This window comes from Trachemys scripta, chromosome 9, assembly GCF_013100865.1.
Source record: "Trachemys scripta elegans isolate TJP31775 chromosome 9, CAS_Tse_1.0, whole genome shotgun sequence".
Taxonomy (NCBI): domain Eukaryota; kingdom Metazoa; phylum Chordata; order Testudines; family Emydidae; genus Trachemys; species Trachemys scripta.
The window spans coordinates 20,176,724-20,197,123 of NC_048306.1; the positions used below are offsets into that span (position 1 = coordinate 20,176,724).

At 44.1% G+C, this 20,400-nt stretch overlaps 1 protein-coding gene across 1 annotated transcript in view; it reads left to right on the forward strand.

The window, feature by feature from the left end:
- Positions 1-962: 962 nt before the first annotated feature.
- Positions 963-20,400, forward strand: part of ZDHHC15 (zinc finger DHHC-type palmitoyltransferase 15) — a 44,318-nt gene continuing 24,880 nt past the window's right edge. The window contains exons 1-7 of the mRNA XM_034782701.1: positions 963-1,193; positions 8,315-8,341; positions 12,089-12,183; positions 13,862-13,982; positions 16,627-16,696; positions 17,394-17,426; positions 18,603-18,723. Coding sequence (XP_034638592.1) covers positions 1,076-1,193; positions 8,315-8,341; positions 12,089-12,183; positions 13,862-13,982; positions 16,627-16,696; positions 17,394-17,426; positions 18,603-18,723 — 585 coding nt within the window. The 5' untranslated portion in view covers positions 963-1,075. The remainder of the gene's footprint in view (positions 1,194-8,314; positions 8,342-12,088; positions 12,184-13,861; positions 13,983-16,626; positions 16,697-17,393; positions 17,427-18,602; positions 18,724-20,400) is intronic.

The following is a 20,400-nucleotide window of genomic DNA, read 5'->3' on the forward strand; positions in this document are numbered from 1 at the left end:
TTCAAAGTAGTCTAGGCACTGGCTAACCTGAGCTTTGATCTTGTATTTCTTCCATTTCTTCGTTTAGACACGTTGTAATCATAGTATCAGAGGGGTAGCTGTGTTAGTCTGAATCTGTAAAAAGCAACAGAGGGTCTGTGGCACCTTTAAGACTAACAGAAGTATTGGGAGCATAAGCTTTCGTGGGTAAGAACCTCACTTCTTCAGATGCAGGCTCTCCGGGGGGAGGGGGGGGGGCTGGGCTAGGCTAGGCTGGGTGAATGGAGAGGGGCTCTCCCGGGTGAGGGGGGGGGGGGGGAGGCTAGGCTCTGCCTGGCTGGGCTGGGTGAGGGGGGGCTTGCATCTGAAGAAGTGAGGTTCTTACCCAGGAAAGCTTATGCTCCCAATACTTCTGTTAGTCTCAAAGGTGCACAGGACCCTCTGTTGCGTTGTAATCAGAGGATTTTCCCTTGTAAGAGAGCCTGATGATGATGCATTTCCTTGCTGCTGTTAATATTTTTAATAAATATATTTATGAGACCCGTAAAGTGTTTCAACGAGGGGAAGGCAGAATGCAAAATCAGCTGGGCTACTTAAACAAAGGGACTTTTATGGTTTGTGGTTACTTCAGTTGGTCACAGCTGCTGGGGGCTGTATTCCATGCAGCAGACATTGCTACACGTTAGGGACAAGGTAGGCAAGGTAATATCGGTCCTTGGACCAACTGCTGTTGGTGAGAGAGAGAGAAGCTTTGGCTCTTCCTTGGCTCTAGGAAGCTCCAGTTCTCTCTGGGTCCAACAGACGAACGATATTGTCCCGCCCACCTTGTGTCGCAATACCAGCAGGGCTCCCGTTGCACCGCACATAATCCTCGCCGCTCCTGCTCCTGCTCCACCCGCTCCGTGGGAACGGCCTTTGCAGTGCACGGCCAGCGCAGTCCCCGCCAGGTGGCGCTGCGGCGCAATGGCCAGCGGCGCCGGACCTCCGCCAGCCGCGGCTTGCCAGGCCTCCTCAGTGGAGTTCCGAGTCGCCGGCCTCCCCGCCCTGCGCCAGCCCCTCTCTATGGATCGCCGATGCGGATGGGGCTGGGGGGAAGATGGCTCTGTCTAGGGGGCTGCGGTGCTGCCAGCGGGTGCTCGCCTGGGTGCCGGTCGTTATCATCACCCTGGTGGTGCTCTGGTCCTACTACGCCTACGTGTGCGAGCTCTGCCTGGGTGAGTGGGGGGAGGGGGAGCTCTGCCCGGCTGGGCTGGGCTAGGCTAGGCTAGGCTAGGCTGGGTGAATGGGGGGGCTCTCCCTGGGTGAGGGGGGGCGTGGGGCGGGGGTGGGGGGGGGGGGGTCTGGTTGGGCTGTGCTCGGCCTGGGAGCTGAAGTTTGGGTGAGTGGGGGAGTGAGGCTCTGCTTGGGGGACTGGGGAACAGGATTGCGGGGGCACTGGATGAATAAATGTGTGTGAAGCAGCGACAGTAACGTGGGGTGAGGTAGAAGGTGACACCCCTGAATTCCCCCCCCCATCCTGTATATGAGGGGATGGGGATGTGTATGTGGGGTCTCCCAGAAGGCGAGGGAGGACTGAACAGAGTCTGGCAAGAGGAATGGGCCTAAATATTTGGCCCCAGCTGTGGGGTGGGGGGAGAGATTCATTCCCTTCCAGGTTGGGGAGGAGATGGGGAGACAAATATTCTCTCCCATGGCGATGGCAGCAGCATTGCCAACTCTAAGCTTTAAAAAAAAATCACTATTTAGGCCCTCCAAAATAATGGCAACTGTAAAAATAATAGTTTTTAGATGCTTTTTATTTGCCTTCTGGAGTTTGAGTAAAGGCTCAAGCTTTTTCCTGTAACCATGAACGGCTAGAATCTTTTTTTAAAGAAATGAAAGCTGAGATTCTTATATGATTGTGTGACTCCAAGAGCTTGGGTTTGACAAAAAGCCCTAAATATTTTGAGACTTGTGATACCATGAGAGTTGACAATACTATGATGGTAGTAAAATTGGCATTAATATGCAGAGTGAGAGCAGTAGTGTTTGTATTGAGCTGCATGTTTGGCCGTAAATACGTTCTTTGCACATGGGCCCTTTAAATTCTTGTTGGGTAGATTACACAGAAAAGAGACCCATCCAGATTTAGACCAGTTGGTCAGCATCTGTGGTCACTTTGGACACAACCTCTGTCACCACTGAACTTGCATTGAGTCTCATCTCAGAAGCGCAAGACAGTGGGTAGCAGTGACTAACTTTGGGTTTGCATTGTCCAGTGCAAGAGCAGTAGTTCACAAAGACATGATTATTTGTGAAGTTATTATGGATAAGGACTAGTATTACTGAGTCTTAATAGGATGATTCGTCTGGTCTTGTGTTGGCACAGTTGGGTCCACCGGGAATGTAATTTACCATGAGTTTCAGGAGAGTTGGGGAGGTGGCTCTACTTTTTGCCTCTTGCTATGTGTATACAGCTGCAGTAGCAGAGGGGAGTATGAGTAAACGAGCAGGGGAATCACACCCTGTAGCTCGTACTATAGATGTAACCTTAGATGTAGAAAGTAACTTGTTCTAATGACCGATATATTTGTGTTTCCCATTAGCATGCCAGTTCCAGGATGGGATTAATTTGGGGAATTTTTGTGGTGCACTGGGCATCCCACTACCCCAGATTCATGACTCAGTTCTTTTCTCAGCTAATGTTGAACTGGTATTGTTGGCTGTTGAATGTGGAGTTGAATCTGAATCTCATATTCTCAGATGCTATGGCGATGGGTGACGTTGAGGGGGTCGGGGGAGACACAGACCTCCAATGAAATTTCATGTTAATGGACCCTGAACCGTATTTAACGGTGGTTTCTATTTAAATTAAATAAATAGTGAGTGATGCTCTACAATGCAGACCAATTTCTTTTGTCTCTTTATCTAACCTAGGCTTTTGCTACTTGAATGACCAATTCATAAGAACAATCAGTGCGGTCTACAATAAATTGTTTTGTCACAATGTTACCTAAGGGCTAAAGTGATTATTAGTAAGTTTGCAAGCAAGTTTAAAATAATATAATCCGTGTAATAGTATTTAACATTTCCATAGCACTTTGTGGTAGGATGTCTGGGTGCAATCCATGAAGGTATTTAGGCACCTATGTCCTGTTTATAAGCACCTGAGTCCTGTTTTTAAGCACCACTGCAGTCCTTAAAACTCCTGCTTGGCTGCCACCTAATCCAATAGGTACCTAAACTCACTCAGCGCCTCTGGGCACGTGCACTGCAGCCTCTTTCTAGGCACCAGAGATAGATCCGGTGAGTGCCCTAGCCACCAGACTATGGAATATCCTGATGTAGGTCTTCCTCAATCTCTCCTATTGAAGGCATTCCACTTTAATTTAAACAGTGGAATAATAAATAGTAATTAGACCAGAGAGAGAGTTAAAATGACTCCATAGCCTAGTGATTAGAGCACTCACCTGACAGGTGGCAGACCCCTGCTCAAATCCCTTCTACCCCTCAGTAGGAAGGGGGACTTGAATCAGGAGGTCTCCAACAGCCTGGAGGATTACCCTATGCATTAGACTACAGGTTATATGGGAAGTCTTCCTGGTCCTTCTGTCTCCCTGTCATTTGGTTTGGGCCCCACGTGCAGCTTTGGTGGCCAAATGCCTATCTTCCCTCGGTTCCTGGATCACTAGCAAAGATAGATGCCTCCTTGCAGCCCATAGTTAGGTGCTTATCTCTGTGAGAGGGGCTGGGCTTAACATAAACCCCTCTGGTCAGCATCTCTCATTGGCTAGCTTAGGTGGCTCCCCACTTAGCATGCTGGCTTTGTGGATCGCAGTCTAAGGGACCTATCCCTCCCCACTCATTGTATAAGGAACTTAGGTACCTAACGCAGGCTTTCTGGATCTCAGCAGCATTTGTGTGATTTTTCTAGGCACCTAAAAGGCATCACAAAGCCTGAGTCCCTTCATGGGTCACCACTTATGTGTCTAATCCTGTGATCCAAGAAGGGGTTAAACCTCCTCACTAGGCAGAAAGGAAGACGTTGCTCCTAAAAGAGATGGGTAGAGCTGTCAGTCCTGGAAAGAAGAGCTGACAGCTGTGTTTGTTAAGCTCTTTGGAGGTGGAACTGATGGCTGTGCCTCTTTATTGGGGTAAAGCCAAATAAAGGAAGCAGAGGTCACCAAAGAGGAGGGAGGGATGTTTCTGAGATGAGGAAAGAGCTGCTTTCTGGTCTCCTCCTAACCTAGGAGGCTCTTGAATCAAACACCAACGAGGGGAGTGGAGAAGCCGCAGAAACATTTGCTTGTCTTGTGCTCAGGACTGTACTGGTGGTAGCCAGGGCAGTAATCATGGTAAGATCTATTTTTGTTTTTCTACAGTTGGACTAGGTACAAGGAAGTTGCCCTGCATTTGATGTTTCATTTCAACATGTAGTCAAGAGAAGCCACCCCATGACTTTTTTTAAATTTTCCTTTTACTGAGATTAGAACGACTTTATTCCTTTTAGAAATTAATTTAAAGGAACTGTAACCCTCAGCTGCGCAGATATGGTCAGTAGTTTGTTATCCCAGTGACATAAAGAGGTTAACAAAATATATACCTAAAGTACCATTGGAATTTTGGGAAGTGTTTCGCTAGAAGGGCTATATAAGTTTAGTAATAATATTTAGTTCTTATAAGATCAAATCCAACTCCCATTAAAGTCAATTGGGCCAATATCGCGCTTTTCAACTGTAGATTGTTCTGCAGCCACAAACTAGGTGAAGTGTTTCAAACAGCATGACAGTAAGGGAAGAGGAAGTTTGTTTCCTGTGTTCTTGGTCAAATCATCGGTTTCTTCAAAGCCCATGCAGAGCAGACAGGACCTCTGTGTCTAAAATTTCACCAGACACAGACTCACTCACTGTATGAAACTCAGTTTCTCTGTATTGGAAGGATGAATGGCTGAATTGATGCTCTTAGGATTTGAATCTGCTTTTCTAGGGAATGCACATATCTGAAAACTGATACTTAGAGCTCTACGTTGTCCCTTCCAAACTCTTGGCATAATAGTTTTTCTTTTTCTTTTTTTTAAAACAGATTCTGTAACATAATACCACTGTGAATTTGAAACAGTGTAGAGGTGATGTGCTGTATTCCAGAGGGAATATCTCATGCTATTAGCACTGCAGCTGTTGCTGCCTGATTTGGATATGAAGCCATGCTTCAGAGGAGATCTGGTTCCAGTGACTGGCTGGTGGATGCTGCCACAGCATGAGAATGATAGGGAATGAATGTGCTGGAGGCGTGACTATTATGCCATGTCAAGAAGGAGGGAAAAGTACAAACTGTTGCAAAACCATAGGGTTAAAGTGTCCACTCCCTTGGGCTTACGCTGCCTGGGAGGGTCCTACTGTGAGCATCAAAATGAGCCTTAGGAGGGAGCCAGGCAGCAGTTGTGTAATGCTAGCGAGGCCTCGTAGTGCTGATTTTCAAAGAACCAAAGAAAAGGGAAGAGGATATTGCATATTCAAATGTGAATAAGTGACCGTGCATCGACAAATGATAAATTTTGCTGTATTTTTCATCTATAAAAACCTGATTACTTAGCTGATTTCAAATAGCCTATGGCTCAAAAGTACCAGATAGCATAGCATTAACAAAAGCCATCTTCATCAACATACGCAATACATCTCAGTTCTTATTCTAATTTGTATTTTTCCATGTGAACTGGTTGAAAGACCATATTCAAAGAGTAGTTATCAGTGGTTCGCTGTCAAACTGGGAGGGTGTTTCTAGTGGAGTCCTGAAGCAGTCAATCATGGGTCAGGTACTGTTCAGTATTTTCATTAATTACTTGGATAATGGAATGGAGAGTATGCTTATAAAATTTGTGGATGACACCACGCTGGGAGAGATTGCAAGTGCTTTGGGAGATAGGATTAGAGTTCAAAATGACCTTGACAAATCGGAGATGTGGTCTGGAATCAACAAGACAAAATAAAACCAAGTGCAGAACACTACAAAATGGGGAATAACTGGCTAGATGGAAGTACTGCTGAAAAGGATTTGGTGGTTATATGAGTCAACAATGTGATGTAGTTGCAAAAAATGGCTAATGTCATTCTGAGGTGTACTAACAGGAATGTTAAATGAGAGGTGATTGTCCTGATCTACTCTGCACTGCTCATGCCTCAGCTAGAATACTGTGTCCAATTCTGGGGGCCACGCTTTAGAAAAGATCTTGTAAAACTGAGAGAGTCCAGAGAAGAACAACAAAAATGATAAAAGATTTAGAAAACCTGATCTGTGAGGAAAGGTTAAAAAAACTGGGCATGTTTAGTCTTAAGAAAAGAAGACTGAGCGGGGGACCTGATAAAAGTCTCCTGTGTGTTAAAGGCTGTTATAAAGAGGGCTTTGAGGTAGGATAGGAAGTAATTGGCTTAATCTGCACCAGGGGAGATTTAGATTAGATATTAGAAAACTTTCTAACTGTAAGGGTAGTTAAGATCTGGAATAGACTCCCAAGAGAGATTATAGAATCCCCATCATTGGAGGTTTTTAAGAGCAGGTTAAACATACACCTGTCAGGGAAGGTCCAGGTTTAGTCAGCCCTGCCCTCAGCATAGGGGGCTGGACCTGAGTTATGTTCTGTCATGGGCATAAGATAAATTGATGAGATGAAACTTGATGTAGTTAAGTCTTTTTTACCCAGGTAGAAACTGCAGCTGTTTTGGAAACATTGGGAGTTCCGAAAGACCAGAGCATTGATGTTTTCCCAGAAGCTGAATAATGACTCTAAAAATGGCATGGTGGGGCCAGCCATTGTTTCTAGATAAATGTGGATCAGATCTGCTCAGTTTTCAAGGTGTTTTCTAAACTCATATGTTGCCTGCTACTGACACAAGAGATGGTGTATTATCGTTCTAACTTAAGCATTTATAACTCTTCATCTAAATCATATGACCCCAGGACAGTCAAGAATAGTAGGAGCGCCTTAATACCACAATATAGTACCAACAACTTCTCTTAATTCATCAGTATCTCTTCCTGTAGAACCCTGTGTTTTCCTTGGGGAAGTCTCCCTTTTAAATACTGTCTTGATCCCACTAGGTTCAGTTTGTTGGAGCAAATGAAATCACCGCCCAAAAGCTTGTTTGTTTGAGAGTTTGCCAAGAGGTGTTAAAACTTAAAAAAAAAATCAAAAGTGTAATTACACATACTAAGCTGTATCAAAATGTCTGATCATTTGTGTAAAGTTACCTGTGTAACTTTATATCTTCAGTTTCCCAGACAGAGTAACTGTGTTTTTATTCAACAGCCAGTTTTAGAAATATTTGCCATACTTGTAAGAGAGTTAAAAAACACCCAAATTTCTGTAACAGAGGTTTTTTAATCTTGTTCCCTCCCCAGAGAGAGGGAGAGAGACAGACAAATTTGGAAATGAGGGAAGAGGGAGAAGTATCCGCTAAAATGACAGGATCTTTTTGGACCTCAGTTTCTTTACCAAAAATGTATTGTGGCTAATGACACTTGTGCATTTCCTGAGAATTTGTTCTTTTTATCCACCAGCAAGGCTCAGCTTCATAGCCACTAACCACCAGCTGAGAACTGGGCAGATCTCCTATTGCAGTTTGCCACTTTTGCGACTCCTTAAATCAACCTGGGGGGATAACTACTGAGCAACACAAAGCTCTCACAGCTCTCCCCCCGCCTCCTCACTATGCAAATGTAGCTGTTGACAATGTCCCCCTCCTCCCGCAGGCTGAAGCAAGCAGTGAGCTCCATAGTGCTCTTGGTGCCCTGTTAATCCAGATTGCAGCTAGATGGGTCCAAGTAAAACCCTGTGTGTCATTGCAGAGTACCACTGATAGACTGTCATGGCCTAGCCAGGTAGCCAATTTTAATTTTACATTGATACAAAATTAACTGTACATCCCTGGATATTAATAAACAAGACTTCCAATGTAGAAATGAAAGCAGTTGGAAACTAGCTCCAAGCAGGCATATCAGTAAATAAGTGAAGATGTTATTTGGACAGGCTGTTAGAGGAGCCCTGATTATCTTGCAGGCATCAATACCATTGGGACTCCTAAGAAAAATTACATTTTGTAGGAATGGAAAATACAGTGTAACTAAGATGATTGAACATTTTATTATGGAGACCATTCAAGTGAATAAATGAAAAGAGATGCTTTCCCAGGTGTAGTGTTATGTCTGATCATGGTTTAATGATCAAAATTGGGAATAATTTCTTTTTGACCTTCTAGCATATTGATTTTTTTTTCTTTTTTCTTTTGTTTTAGAAAAGATTATAGACTGCTTTGGGAATTTCATCTGCTGCATAAACATATACTTGTTTTTTCTTTTTCAGTGACTCTAACCAATCCTGTAGAACAAGGTAGGTGAATCTTATTAAATACCTTGGCATTTGGCCATAGTTCCAAAGGTGCATGAACATCTACTTAAAAGAAAGCAATTGAAAATCATTTTTTGTATATTTATATACATAACAGCTCTCAAGGGAAGGGAGGGAAAGGGTATTCGCACTGAATCTCCAAATAGTAGGATCTTTCAGTTCAGTAACAAGAAAATTTAAAAGCAAACATTTCCATACTCCAGCAGACCACAAACAATAACTTCTTGTAGAATTCCATTAAACCATCATACTCTTTCAATATTTCCTCCCTCCTGATTGCACATTACCAGGATATATATAGCATGTGTCACGAGAAGTGTTCTAATCTCTCTCTGTACTAGTGAAAGGTGCCAATTGGAAGTGGAAATCCTCTGTTTATTCCCAGAACACGGGCAACAGGGCATGCTCCCAAATCACCTTCACACACATTATCCTACTTCTTCTGTAAAAATACTATCTCTAAACAGTATTTCAGTCTCTGTGGACCCAATTAATTTTCTTCATTGCTGTATTGAGGCATTCAATTAATGCCACTTGTCATGGTTTTGTAAAATAGATACCTCTTGACCAAGACCACTAAACTCATTTTCCATAGGCCACTGGGCAGCCATTGAATGATAATGACTTTCAGACTACAGTCTCTATATGAATTATGACTAGTGGCCTGGGGTGAAAGGTTTTATGTCCCATTACTAGTTCACCACTGCACTCTCCTTGTTCGCATGCACCTTCTTCAAATTTGTTCAGTAATGTGACAGTTTATTCTCATGGGAGCAGAAACAGAACGTCAAGGTCACTGAATAAATCAGGCAGGAGGAGCAGGCAGGATTAGACAGAGCTACCATTGGCACGTACTGTCAGTGGGTTAAATTCCAGCCCCATGCGATGGGGTCAATGGGAGTTTTGCCATTTGGCCCTTTGAGCCAGATTCTCTGTCCTGCTCCATCCGTTTTGTGCTACTTTAATGGTACAAAGGGGATGCAGTCTGGCACTGTCTCCCCTGCTGGAGATTTCCACAGCAGGTGTACAGCTGGCATACATAGCTCCCACACAACCCATCCCAGGGGACGGGAGGCATAGCAGCTTTGCTGATCCTCATCTGGCAGTCTGGCCCTTGAGGACCCATGTCAGCCGGAACACACAAGAACAGCTTCCAAAGCAGAGAACTGGTGAGCTGTAACTCACTCCCTGATGGCCTCCTCTTTCAGTGCACCAAGCAGGTTCTCTTTGCAGCAAAGTACGGCCCCAATATCTTAAGTGGTCACAAAGGAAATGTAGAAAATATGGCAATAAGTTAATGATGATCCAGCAAAATATATCTTCTTTGTAAAGGTTGCCAGTGAGCTTAAATCACTGCATGTAAGTTCCCTGGTGAAAAGTTTGTTCACTCTGATTCTTTTTTCCCAGAGAAGTCCCACTGTGCCACCTAACCAGCATAACTAAACTATCAGCAAAAGTTATCTCCTTAAATGCTGGTTTAAGAATGACTGAGTGCTTGCCCTATCCTGCTGGGACACCACAGAATGAGCTAGTGGCTTGTCACTCCCAAATAACTAGCATCCCTTAGTTATGTCTTTTTCATTCTGCCTATGTTATTTAAAAATATGTGCCCCCAAAAACAGTGCATTGCTGTTCTGCAGTATGCTGTTTCATCTGAAGTCAGTGGAGTATTTGGATCTATCTCAGTGGGAGCCATTTCCAGTGTGAATTCCATTACTCCTGAGATGAGTTTTCTTAAATAAGGGTGACTTGCTTAAGACTACTTTGCACTATCCAGAGTAGAAATTCTTTACTGATGTCACTCAGTAAGTCCTGGGAAGGAGCAGGGAAAATGTCTTGGGGTACGTCTTGGGGTAATCAATCTATCGGGGATCGATTTTATCGAGTGTAATGTAGACACGATAAATCAATCCCTGATCGCTCTCTCGTCGACCGCTGAACTCCAGCTCGGCGAGAGGCAGAAGCAAAGTTGACTGCGGAGCCGCAGCCGTCGATCCCGCGCTGCGAGGACGCGAAGTAAGTAATTCTAAGTCGATCTAAGATACATCGACTTCAGCTACGCTGTTCTCGTAGCTGAAGTTGCGTATCTTAGATCGATTTCCCCCCCACCCCCAGTGTAGACCAGGCCTTTGAGGGGTTGTGAAGTAAGCTACTGTTTATTTCACAGAGAAAGGAAAAGAGCTTTTAGAACACCTCAACCTCTCAGAATTTTTTCAGTCCGGCACATGTGTACATACCATGTATATTATTGGTATGCACAGAGAATCCTACATTACTTCCTAAATTACTGTACTCTAGTTCTTTCTATATATAGCGAATGACACACTGGAAAGATCAATAATGCATCTAAACAGGCATTCTGTCTACAATAGTGGGCAACATGGATGCTTCAGAGGAAGGTGTAATCTCATATTGCATACAATTGTGCAAAAAAGCTAACTGAAGAAGGATGATCTTTTGGGTAAGAAACAAGACCAGAAATCAGAGGGACTTGAGTTCTATTCCAAGCTCTGCAATAGATTTTTTTTTGAGGTTTTTTAATTGTGTGTGTGCCCAGAGGCAGTGTGATGAGCACACTTCAAATAAATAAACTGAAGTTATCAATAACGTACCTGCCCCAATGTGGATAATTTATTATTCACATTGAAAGGGCCAAATGTTCAAGTCTGTACTCAGCCTTTACACTAGTTAAATTTCTATAAAATCTGAGTAAGGAAACAGGATTTGCTTTGGACTATAGCCTTCTGACTCTTCCTGTGCTGGTCATTTTAATTCTGAGTTCAGCATGATCAGGAAAAGCACATATAGGTATCTATTTAAGTGACACACTTATAAATAAGGCTGTCTTGTATTTGCAGATATAACTGTGGGTGGTGGGTGAACGTGCCATTGGGGTAGGCTAGCCCCTGGCCCTCCCCCCTACCCGAGGCTCTGCACCTCCACTTCTGCTCGCCGGAGCCCGGAGCACCACTTCCCCCACAGTCCCCCCTGCATGCCCTCCATTCTAGCGCTGAGTGGGTGGGCGGCACAGCCGGAGTGCCCCCAGCCCCGGAGGACTGGGCAGGCGTGTGGTCCCAGCACTGGGTGGACAGACGGGCAGTGCAGCGTGGCCCCAGCCCCAGGTCTTGTGCATACTGGCCCCGCCACAGAAGAGCAGGAAGGGAACTGGAAGCAGGCAGGAGGGATCTTGGGGGCGGAGCATGAACACTAGGCTGTTTGGGTGGGCACAGCCTTCCCCGGCCTATGCTACCCGCCGCCCATGGATATAACAGTAGTTAATATTGTAGTGTGTTTGAGCATTTAAAAAGATACCCAAGTGCTTTGCAAAGCTGATGCAGAACTCCCCTTTGCCCTTCTGAGTCTCTTCATATGCCTCATTTCAATGTCTCATGTCCTCCCAAATTCTTTCAAGTAAAGAAGTTTGTATATTGAAATAAGATTGTTCCAGGTACCTTATTTATCATATGATAATGACATCTCTGATGGATTACAACCCTGCCCCACAGCTGTGATCATTTCCTGTTTTGCCTACTTGCTGAAAAGAAATGTTTTCCCATTTTGCTTTGTCAATGAGCTTTGACAGCTGTAGTTAACAGTTCATAAGATATTAGATTTTTCCTGTGATATAAAATTCCGTTGGAACATAATATTTTTTAAATGAAGCACCCTGAATGGTGAAGAGTATAGAGTGACTTCTGCTTATGATTCATTATTCTTTTCTTCTCTTAGTGGCCTACCTCATAGTATTCCATGTCATCTTTGTGCTCTTTGTGTGGACATACTGGAAGTCTGTTTTTACTCTTCCGCTGCAGCCAGATAAAAAGGTAAGGGCCTAAGTACTTTTCATCCACTGCAAGCCTAAGACAATGAAAAGAAGCAAGTGGAGACAAAGGGAGAATTCAAGAAATCCATCTATACTATTGTGGCCAGGGACAACTGATGAGGCTTCCTGGCTAGATGGAAACGTGTCTGTGGCTGTCCATAAAAAAGAGTGCAGTTGAACCGTTCTGAGAATTGTTTAAATTAAGCTGTCTGTGGAGCTTAGAGCAGGCATGGTGTTGCTTTACTTTCAAGTGGTTTAGGAGCTAACAGGATTTTAAATGGTCGAGGATAATGGGATTTATTATTATTAATTTACATATTTTAATGTCTTCGATCCCTAAGCATTTAACCAATCCTGAGGTTCTTACTCAGTCTAACTTCACACCAATTCCATGACAGTTTTTCCTGAGTAAGGACCTTGAGATTTGGCTCCTGTATACAGAGCTGGATTAAAACAATATAGAGCCCTAGGCATGCCTGCCTGGAGGTCCCCAAAGGGTGCACTGGTAATGGTGACAGGGCATCTTGAGCAGCAAAAGTGTTGCACCCTTGGAGGCATGTCAGTTGTCCTCCTGGAGTGGGTGTGGGCCAGGTGATTTTCTCCCTGGTTCTAGTGTTGGCTGGTCTGCCCTCGGTTGGAGGCTGTCTGCAGACTCAGACAAATGTCACTGCATTGATTACACTTGGTTCATATTTTCGGGGTGTGGGTTGGCAACCATGAAGGCTTGAAACATATTTTTTGTTTTAAATGAAAGCCGAAATTCTGACATCACGTGACTGTGGGAGCCAGGCCCCTAGGCATGTGTCTATTGTTTAATTTGCCAATCCCTGCCTATATACACATAGGAGACACTTATCCCAGTAGCAAAATGTCCTTCTGTGGTGATAATAGAAATAGAAAAATCACTGTCCAAGAGCACAACAACGAGGGAGAAGAGGCATTTGGAGGAATCACTTCACCAAAATGTAGATTGTGATTCATTTACTTGACAAATCATATTCTTAATTTTAGGGTATTTTAAGATAGAGAGCATGCCTCATTGGAGCACAGGACTGGGAGCCAGGAGTTCCTGGATTCTAATCTTTGCTCTGACATTGATTTACTGTCTGACTGTACTCAAGTCACTTCACTTCTTTATGCTTCATTATACCCCTTGGTAAAATATTTGGCAAAATACCAACCTCAGAAGGCTGTTATGAGGTTGAGTTAATGAATGTTTGTGCAGCACTTTAAAAATACCGCTCCAGAGTCTGAGCTTAGTTACAAAGATGTAAATTTTATGTCAGTGGAATACTCCAGATTTGAACTAATGTAACTGAGAAAAGAATCTGCCTCATAACGTGCAATGTAGGTACCGCTATTATTATTATCATTATTATTGTAGTTATTTAATGAAGAGAAAACATCTAAGGCAACATGTAGTGAAGCTAATATATTATGCTGTGACCTCAGTTTCAGTTTGTGTCTCTTATGAGTGAATCAGTTAGTTCCCCAGCATTTGGTCTGTCCAACAGTGAATACCTCTCTGTTTATCTCATAAATGAAAGCCCTTCTAAGTGTGATTAATGTTTGTGCTTTGGAAGTAGTGGGAGGATAATGGCTTTTCCAACCTGGCCTGCCTTTGAAATATTACTGTACTACACATGGATAACTGGTCCTCTCATCATTTCTGCTTCTAGTTCCATATGTCCTATGCTGACAAAGAGCGCTATGAAAATGAAGAGAGACCGGAGGTGCAGAGGCAGATTCTTGTCGAAATTGCAAGGAAGTTGCCAGTGTACACAAGAACGGGGAATGGAGGTCAGCTAAGCAGAGGGCTTTGTTGATGTAAATCTATTCAATCTTGCTAAGCATTGTATGCTGGCAATCCAGCTTATACTGGCAAGTAACAGCAAATCCCTCGTGCCAAGACATACTGCTAAAGGATTTCGGTGCTCAGAACTTTAATGCTGAGGAAATAATATTAGTTTAAAAGGATTTTCTTCCTGGCTTCTTCCTCCAGCCCTCCTGATTGGGGAAAACGAGAAATCCTTGATTACTTATCCCATTTCCAAATAGAGTCCCAGATGCTTAGTAGCCTTATGTTGTCTTCCTTTCTGTATTTATAGTTTGGAGACCGTAGTTGGGTTCCCAGGCTATACTTATTAATGTAGAATCATGGGCATAGCTTGGGGGGGATAAGAGGGTATCTCTCCCCCCCCCCCCAACTGCAGCTCGGGCAGGCATGGAATTTGTTCCCCTGCCCCACCATGTGGCTCCTTTGGCCTGACTGAAGTTGCCCCCTCAAAGGTGGAAGCCAAATTACACCTATGTGTAGAACCAAATCGTGTAGCCTTTTTTTCCCCATTTCAAAGAGGGTTTGGCCTGAGTAAAGACTGCAGGACATGGTCCCATAATGAGGTCAACAGTTATTGTCCCTCCTGGACCTAGTTCTGCAGCCAAATACACATTGTTACTCCTGGGGGGAATTCTGTGCCACTGCGTAGGCACAGAATTTGTCCCCTGCAGATTTCTTTGCTTCCCCGCAGAAAAATGACTTTCTGACAGGGAAGCAAAGAGAAGCCACAAGAGCGGTCATGTGACCCTCCCCAGCAGTATGTTTTGGATGCCCAGTGCAGCTGGCAGAGAGGTAAATCACAGTGGGGCAGGGGGCGGGACTTGGAAAGACCCGGCTGGAGGCTCCTACCCTGGGCTGGGCTCAGCTACTAGTCCCAGCTGGGCTGGGAGGATGCGGGACTTCCTCTTCCCCTGCACGGCATCCCGGGCTGCAGGGCTGGCTTTAGGAAGTGCGGGGCCCGATTCGAATACCCGGCGGCGGTCCAGGTCTTCAGCGGCACTTCGGTGGCAGGTCCTTCACTCGCTCCAGGTCTTCCGCGGCACTGAAGGACATGCCGCCGAAGACCCAGAGCGAGTGAAGGACCCGCCGCCGAAGTGCCACTGAAGACCCGGACCACCGCTGGGTGAGTGAAAAAATTAAAAAGGCGCCTAAGTTAGGCGCTCTTCTTGCTGGCGCGGGGCCCTTTTTAGGTGCGGGGCCCGATTCGGGGCAATCGGCCTAAAGCCGGCCCTGCAGGGCTGTGTCAGACCCTCCCCCAGATTCCCCCCCCAGCTGTAGGAAGCTCTGCAAACTCCACCCCCAACGTGCTTCCTGCGTCCATCGCTTCTCAGCTGCGGAGGGAGGGATCATTGTACAGGGAACTGGTCCGCCATCCGTCCATCCCCCGTGCAACCAGACCCCCTCATATCCAGACCCTCACACCAAACCTCACCCCTCCCCTGCAAACAGAAACACCCATACCCCCCATCCCTGATGAGCCCCACTCCCTTTGCACCTGGATCACCCTAACGAGCCACTCACAACCGGATCCCCACCATACTGAGCCCCAACTAGCTGCACCTGGATCCCCGCCCCACTCCCCCAGGATCTGAACCCCACCACTGAGGCTCCCCCACCACCCGTACCCAGACTCCCCTGCCGATCTCTGTCCCCTCACAGCCGGACACCCTGCCCCCCCCCCCACCCCCCCGCTGAGCCCCGACCACCTTCATCTGGGCCCACCTGTAGAGTCCCATTAGCGTTGCACCCAGAACCCCCCAACAAGCCCCTGTGCATCCAGATCCCCCGTACTGAGCTACCCGCACGCAGATTGCCCCACACAGAACCCCCTCAACCCACACCTGGATCCCCTCACAGTAAGCCCCTCTACACTTGGATCCTGCCTGGCTGAGCCTGCCTGCCCACACCTGGTGCACTTGGCACAGGGGCGGGGTCCTGGGGTGTTTCTGGGGCAGGCCCGGTCCTTGCGCTATGTCAGGGTTGGGTACAGCCTCACTGCTGAGTCCGTGTACTGGGGGGAAGCTGCACAGTGATCTCCCACCTCTGTGCAGCCAGTGGCCTGTGCTCACCAAAGCCATGCTGGAGCCTCCACATTTATTTGACAAATAAAATTTGTAGAATTTTAAAATATTGTGCACAGAATTTTTAAGTTTTTGGCACAGAATGCCCTCCAGAGTAACAGATGGAACTCTTGTTGAAGCCTAAAGGAGTTCCATGGTTGGAGTTGCTCCAGCATTCAGGCCGGTGTATTCTTTAGTCAGCAATCTTAAGATCTGAAGTAAGCAACTTTTGTACTAGGCCATTGTTTAAATGGAGCTTTTTCAAAGCCACAGCACAAATGTACATGTACACACACATCCTGTTTCTACGTTTCTTTTGATTACCTTTGAGTTGGATATACATTCACTGCAAAGCCAGCCCCTAGGAGTATTAGGACCACCGTTTATCTGTTTTTTGCCTGGCAGCCTGAATCAACTGTCAAGTTGTATAGGAAGCCAGTTATGCGAGAAAGGATGAGAACATGAACAGAGTGTTAAGTGTGTGTTCTCTTCTTGCTCATTATTTAACACTAACTACTAACACTAATACTTCTGTGTTTAATTTTAGCTATTCGATTCTGTGATAGATGCCAGCTAATCAAGCCTGACCGTTGTCACCACTGTTCTGTTTGTGCTATGTAAGTTATTGAAATGTTTTGACACCAGTGAATTGAGCCACTGCTAAGCAACAAAAATGACAATGTCTTGAACATGTACTTATAAACACAGAGGTACCCAGATGTTTTTCTGTGTTCAAGAACAGCTAAACAGTAAGGGCAAAACAATCAAAAGGGCTTCTGCTGGGTCTTGTGCACATATGTGTGCCAGCACCTACATGCACAGAAGTGTTAGCATTTGCACTCCCAAAACACTTTGTGTCCCTAAGAAGTTTTGTGGTTATAGTTTCCTACACTAGTGCCTGCATGGGTGTGAATCTGATGGAAGGTTTGACAGCTTATGAAAGGCACTAGCCACTGTCAGTGCACTAAAAAAAGATGTCTTTTTTTAATATGTCAGGCCTTTGCTATGTATTGGTAATGCAGAGATTGTAAGCACCCCAGAGCAGGAACCATCTTCATTTTTTGTCTTGTACAGCACCAAGGATGTCGGTAGCTCTTACAACAACAACAACAAATAGTCCACCTTAAAAATGGTGGCTGCCTTAAGAATGATGGAATGATAGCAGCCATCTTAAATCTATCTCTTTGTAGAAATACACCACAAAACTGAAGACTTTGTTGCTGACCTACAGTTGGTGGAGTTTTTGTTTATGAATCTGTTTAAGTTCCAAACATAAGGATCCTCTTTGTTGTATTTTTTTCTTTCCTTTTGCAGGTGTGTGTTAAAAATGGATCATCATTGCCCATGGTATGTCCAGGATATTGGTCTGTATCTTTCTGAAAGTAAAGGCTGTTTAAATCCTTGTGTTGGTATAGTGTCCGCATGCCTCTTTCTTTTATCACGGACGATGTCTCTCTTTCTGTGTTTGGCACTGTATGAAATGGCCATACTGGGAAGGCTTGCTTGGAGCATTTGATTTCTTTTGAGGGACAAACAAGGAATATTGCAGTTAATAAAACAAGATTTTTAAAAGCTGTTATAAACTAATGTACTCTTAGATTATTACCCAGATTTGTAAAGGTGCCTCAACCCTACCTTTCATTTTGGGTACATAATCATTTGGGCGAGCAGTTAGTAGTTGCACCCACCAATAATATTTGCATGCAGTATGCATATGAAATGGTGTAATTTGTGCATATATGATAGTGTCTGCAGAATAGTGCATGAAAAATTTAAGATCACACTTGGAGAGTTTGCCCCCATACACTTGAGTTGAGATTTTTGAATTATTGTCATTGAGTTTTCCCAGCTCTGCTACTCTCTATCCTTTACTAGAAGGGAGACTTCAGGAACCAGAGTCAACACAGACATAGATCTGTGTAGGGGGTTCCAAATTTGAACTCTGGTCCAGATGTGAGTCTGATTCACCACTGATTTACACCTAGTGGAGAGATTTACCCATATATAAAAGACATAAGACACTACCACGAATGTGAATGGAGAATTCTGATTTACTACCATTTTGCACTCACTTTGCACATGTGTAAATTACTCCACGAGGTGGATGTCAGTGGTGAATCAGGTCCAAATGACCCTTACAAGCCAAATCAAAATCCCAAATCTGAATACCTTTAGAGTTTGGAGTATTTGAAATCCAGATCCAGATATGAATTTTGCAGCTTAAGCCCATCTCTGTGACAAACTAGCAATGAGACCAAATTGACTGAGGTCTGGTCTTTTGATGTTATCAAAAACATTTATCATGTTTTGCTTGGTGTGACTTTGGCTTGCAGGTAAAATACAAAAGTAAACAAGAACTCAGTTACATTTCATTGTTACCACTAAGGGGAGCTATTATTGAACAGATTGTTTTATATAATCAAGCACATAAAGAAAAATTTTTAAAAATCACTTTCGTATTCCTTGTCTTTGGACCACGTGTGCTGTAAGTATCCTGATTTCAACTTTGCTTTAATTCTCTAGGGTGAATAACTGCGTTGGATTTTCTAACTACAAATTCTTTCTACTGTTTTTAATGTATTCTTTGTTGTATTGCATGTATATTGCTGCAACAGTCTTCAAGTATGTCATCAAGTATTGGACAGTAAGTTTTTGAAATCATGTTACTTTAATGTATTTTATTACTCTTATTGTGGCTTTAAACTCTGCTGTGTTACTCTTACTGTCATTCCACAGAAAAATATATTGCATTTCAGTAGTAGGGGGCTTTGTCTTAAATTCTGTATGTCAGTTTAACTCGCATTGTGACTCAAATACACCTCTACCCTGATATAACGCTGTCCTCGGGAGCCAAAAAATCTTATCACATTATCGGTGAAACTGCGTTATATCGAACTTGCTTTGATCCGCCGGAGTGCGCAGCCCCGGAGCACTGCTTTACCGCGTTATATCCGAATTCGTGTTATATCGGGTCGCGTTATATCGGGGTAGAGGTGTATGCACAAACTGAAGAGAAAATAGGCTCCAGTTGTAGAAAGGTCTTGGCTGAAAAATGCTAAACCTGATTTTAAATTTCTTCTACAAATGCTACCAAATTTGTGCATGAAAGGGCACATTTTCAGCCAGTCTTTAGGACCCAGAACTTGCAGCCTAATTTTAGACAAAATACAAGTGAGTGTGTTTAAACTATAAGAAGGAGTAAGTGATGGAGAGAGAACGCAGGTAACAGTAACACACGCTGTCCCAGAACTAATTTGAGCAACACAGCACAGGGATCACTGTTGCCAGTTGCAGTTTAAATATATTCATTTTTTTTAACTGTCCTATGTATTGTGTAAGGGGAATGTAAAGACTCGCAGAGAGAGAGATCAGATATAAGAGAACTACAAATAAATATCAATCATGTCTGGAATTACCTTTATGACTAGAGAGATAGAAGTATGAAGCAAGTCAGAATCAGTACATCGTTGTGGTGATCTTGCACCAGAACACGAAGAATCTTCCTAAATCCAAGTATAACTATTATTTGGTAAATACTGAAAAATTATGTCATCTCATCTCTTTATGTGCTTGTATTGCCTGGGGGATAGTTGTCTCCTGGGTAAAAATTGGCAAGGTACCAACATTTGAAATGTATTAAGTGGCTGAGTGATCACCACATACACATTTTCATTAGCATTGCAGGAAACTATTAAGTGGAATATATTCTTTTCTGTGACTTTGTTTCCTGTAATTCCCAGACCCACTTTCCCAACCTTCTCTGAATCCTTGCTCCTGTGGATCAAGTCTAGTGTGTTAAGGGAGCAAGTGAGAGGAAGAGTAAATTAAACCTACCTGGGTGTTAGTTTTCATGATGTTACTTGTCCGCTTGTCTCCATAAGCTTAGTTCCTGCAGTACACCTGCCCTCCTCTTCTTTTCTCTGAGTTAGAACTAATATAAAGAGCTTTGTCCTGCCATTGATCTACACACATTCATATTAGGATATGGCATTCAAAGAAACTGCTTTTGACCTTCATTGTCTCCTTATATTTTCTCTTTTTTGGCTTAAAAGTCAGACTGAAATACTGAGCACTACTTTATATTACAGTTGGTTTATATGGAGGCAGTGTCAGCTGACAGACCAGGAGATGGAGCCTCAAGACTCTCTTGCTTTCTAATGCCTGCTGGTTCACTTTGTGACTTTGGCCAAGTCACTTAGAGTATGTCTACACTGCAGTAAAACACCCTCAGCTGCCCTGTGTCAGCTGACTCAGGCTGTGAAGCTATCAAATTTTAGTGTAGACATTGGGGCTTAGACTGGAGCCTGGACTTTGGGTCCAG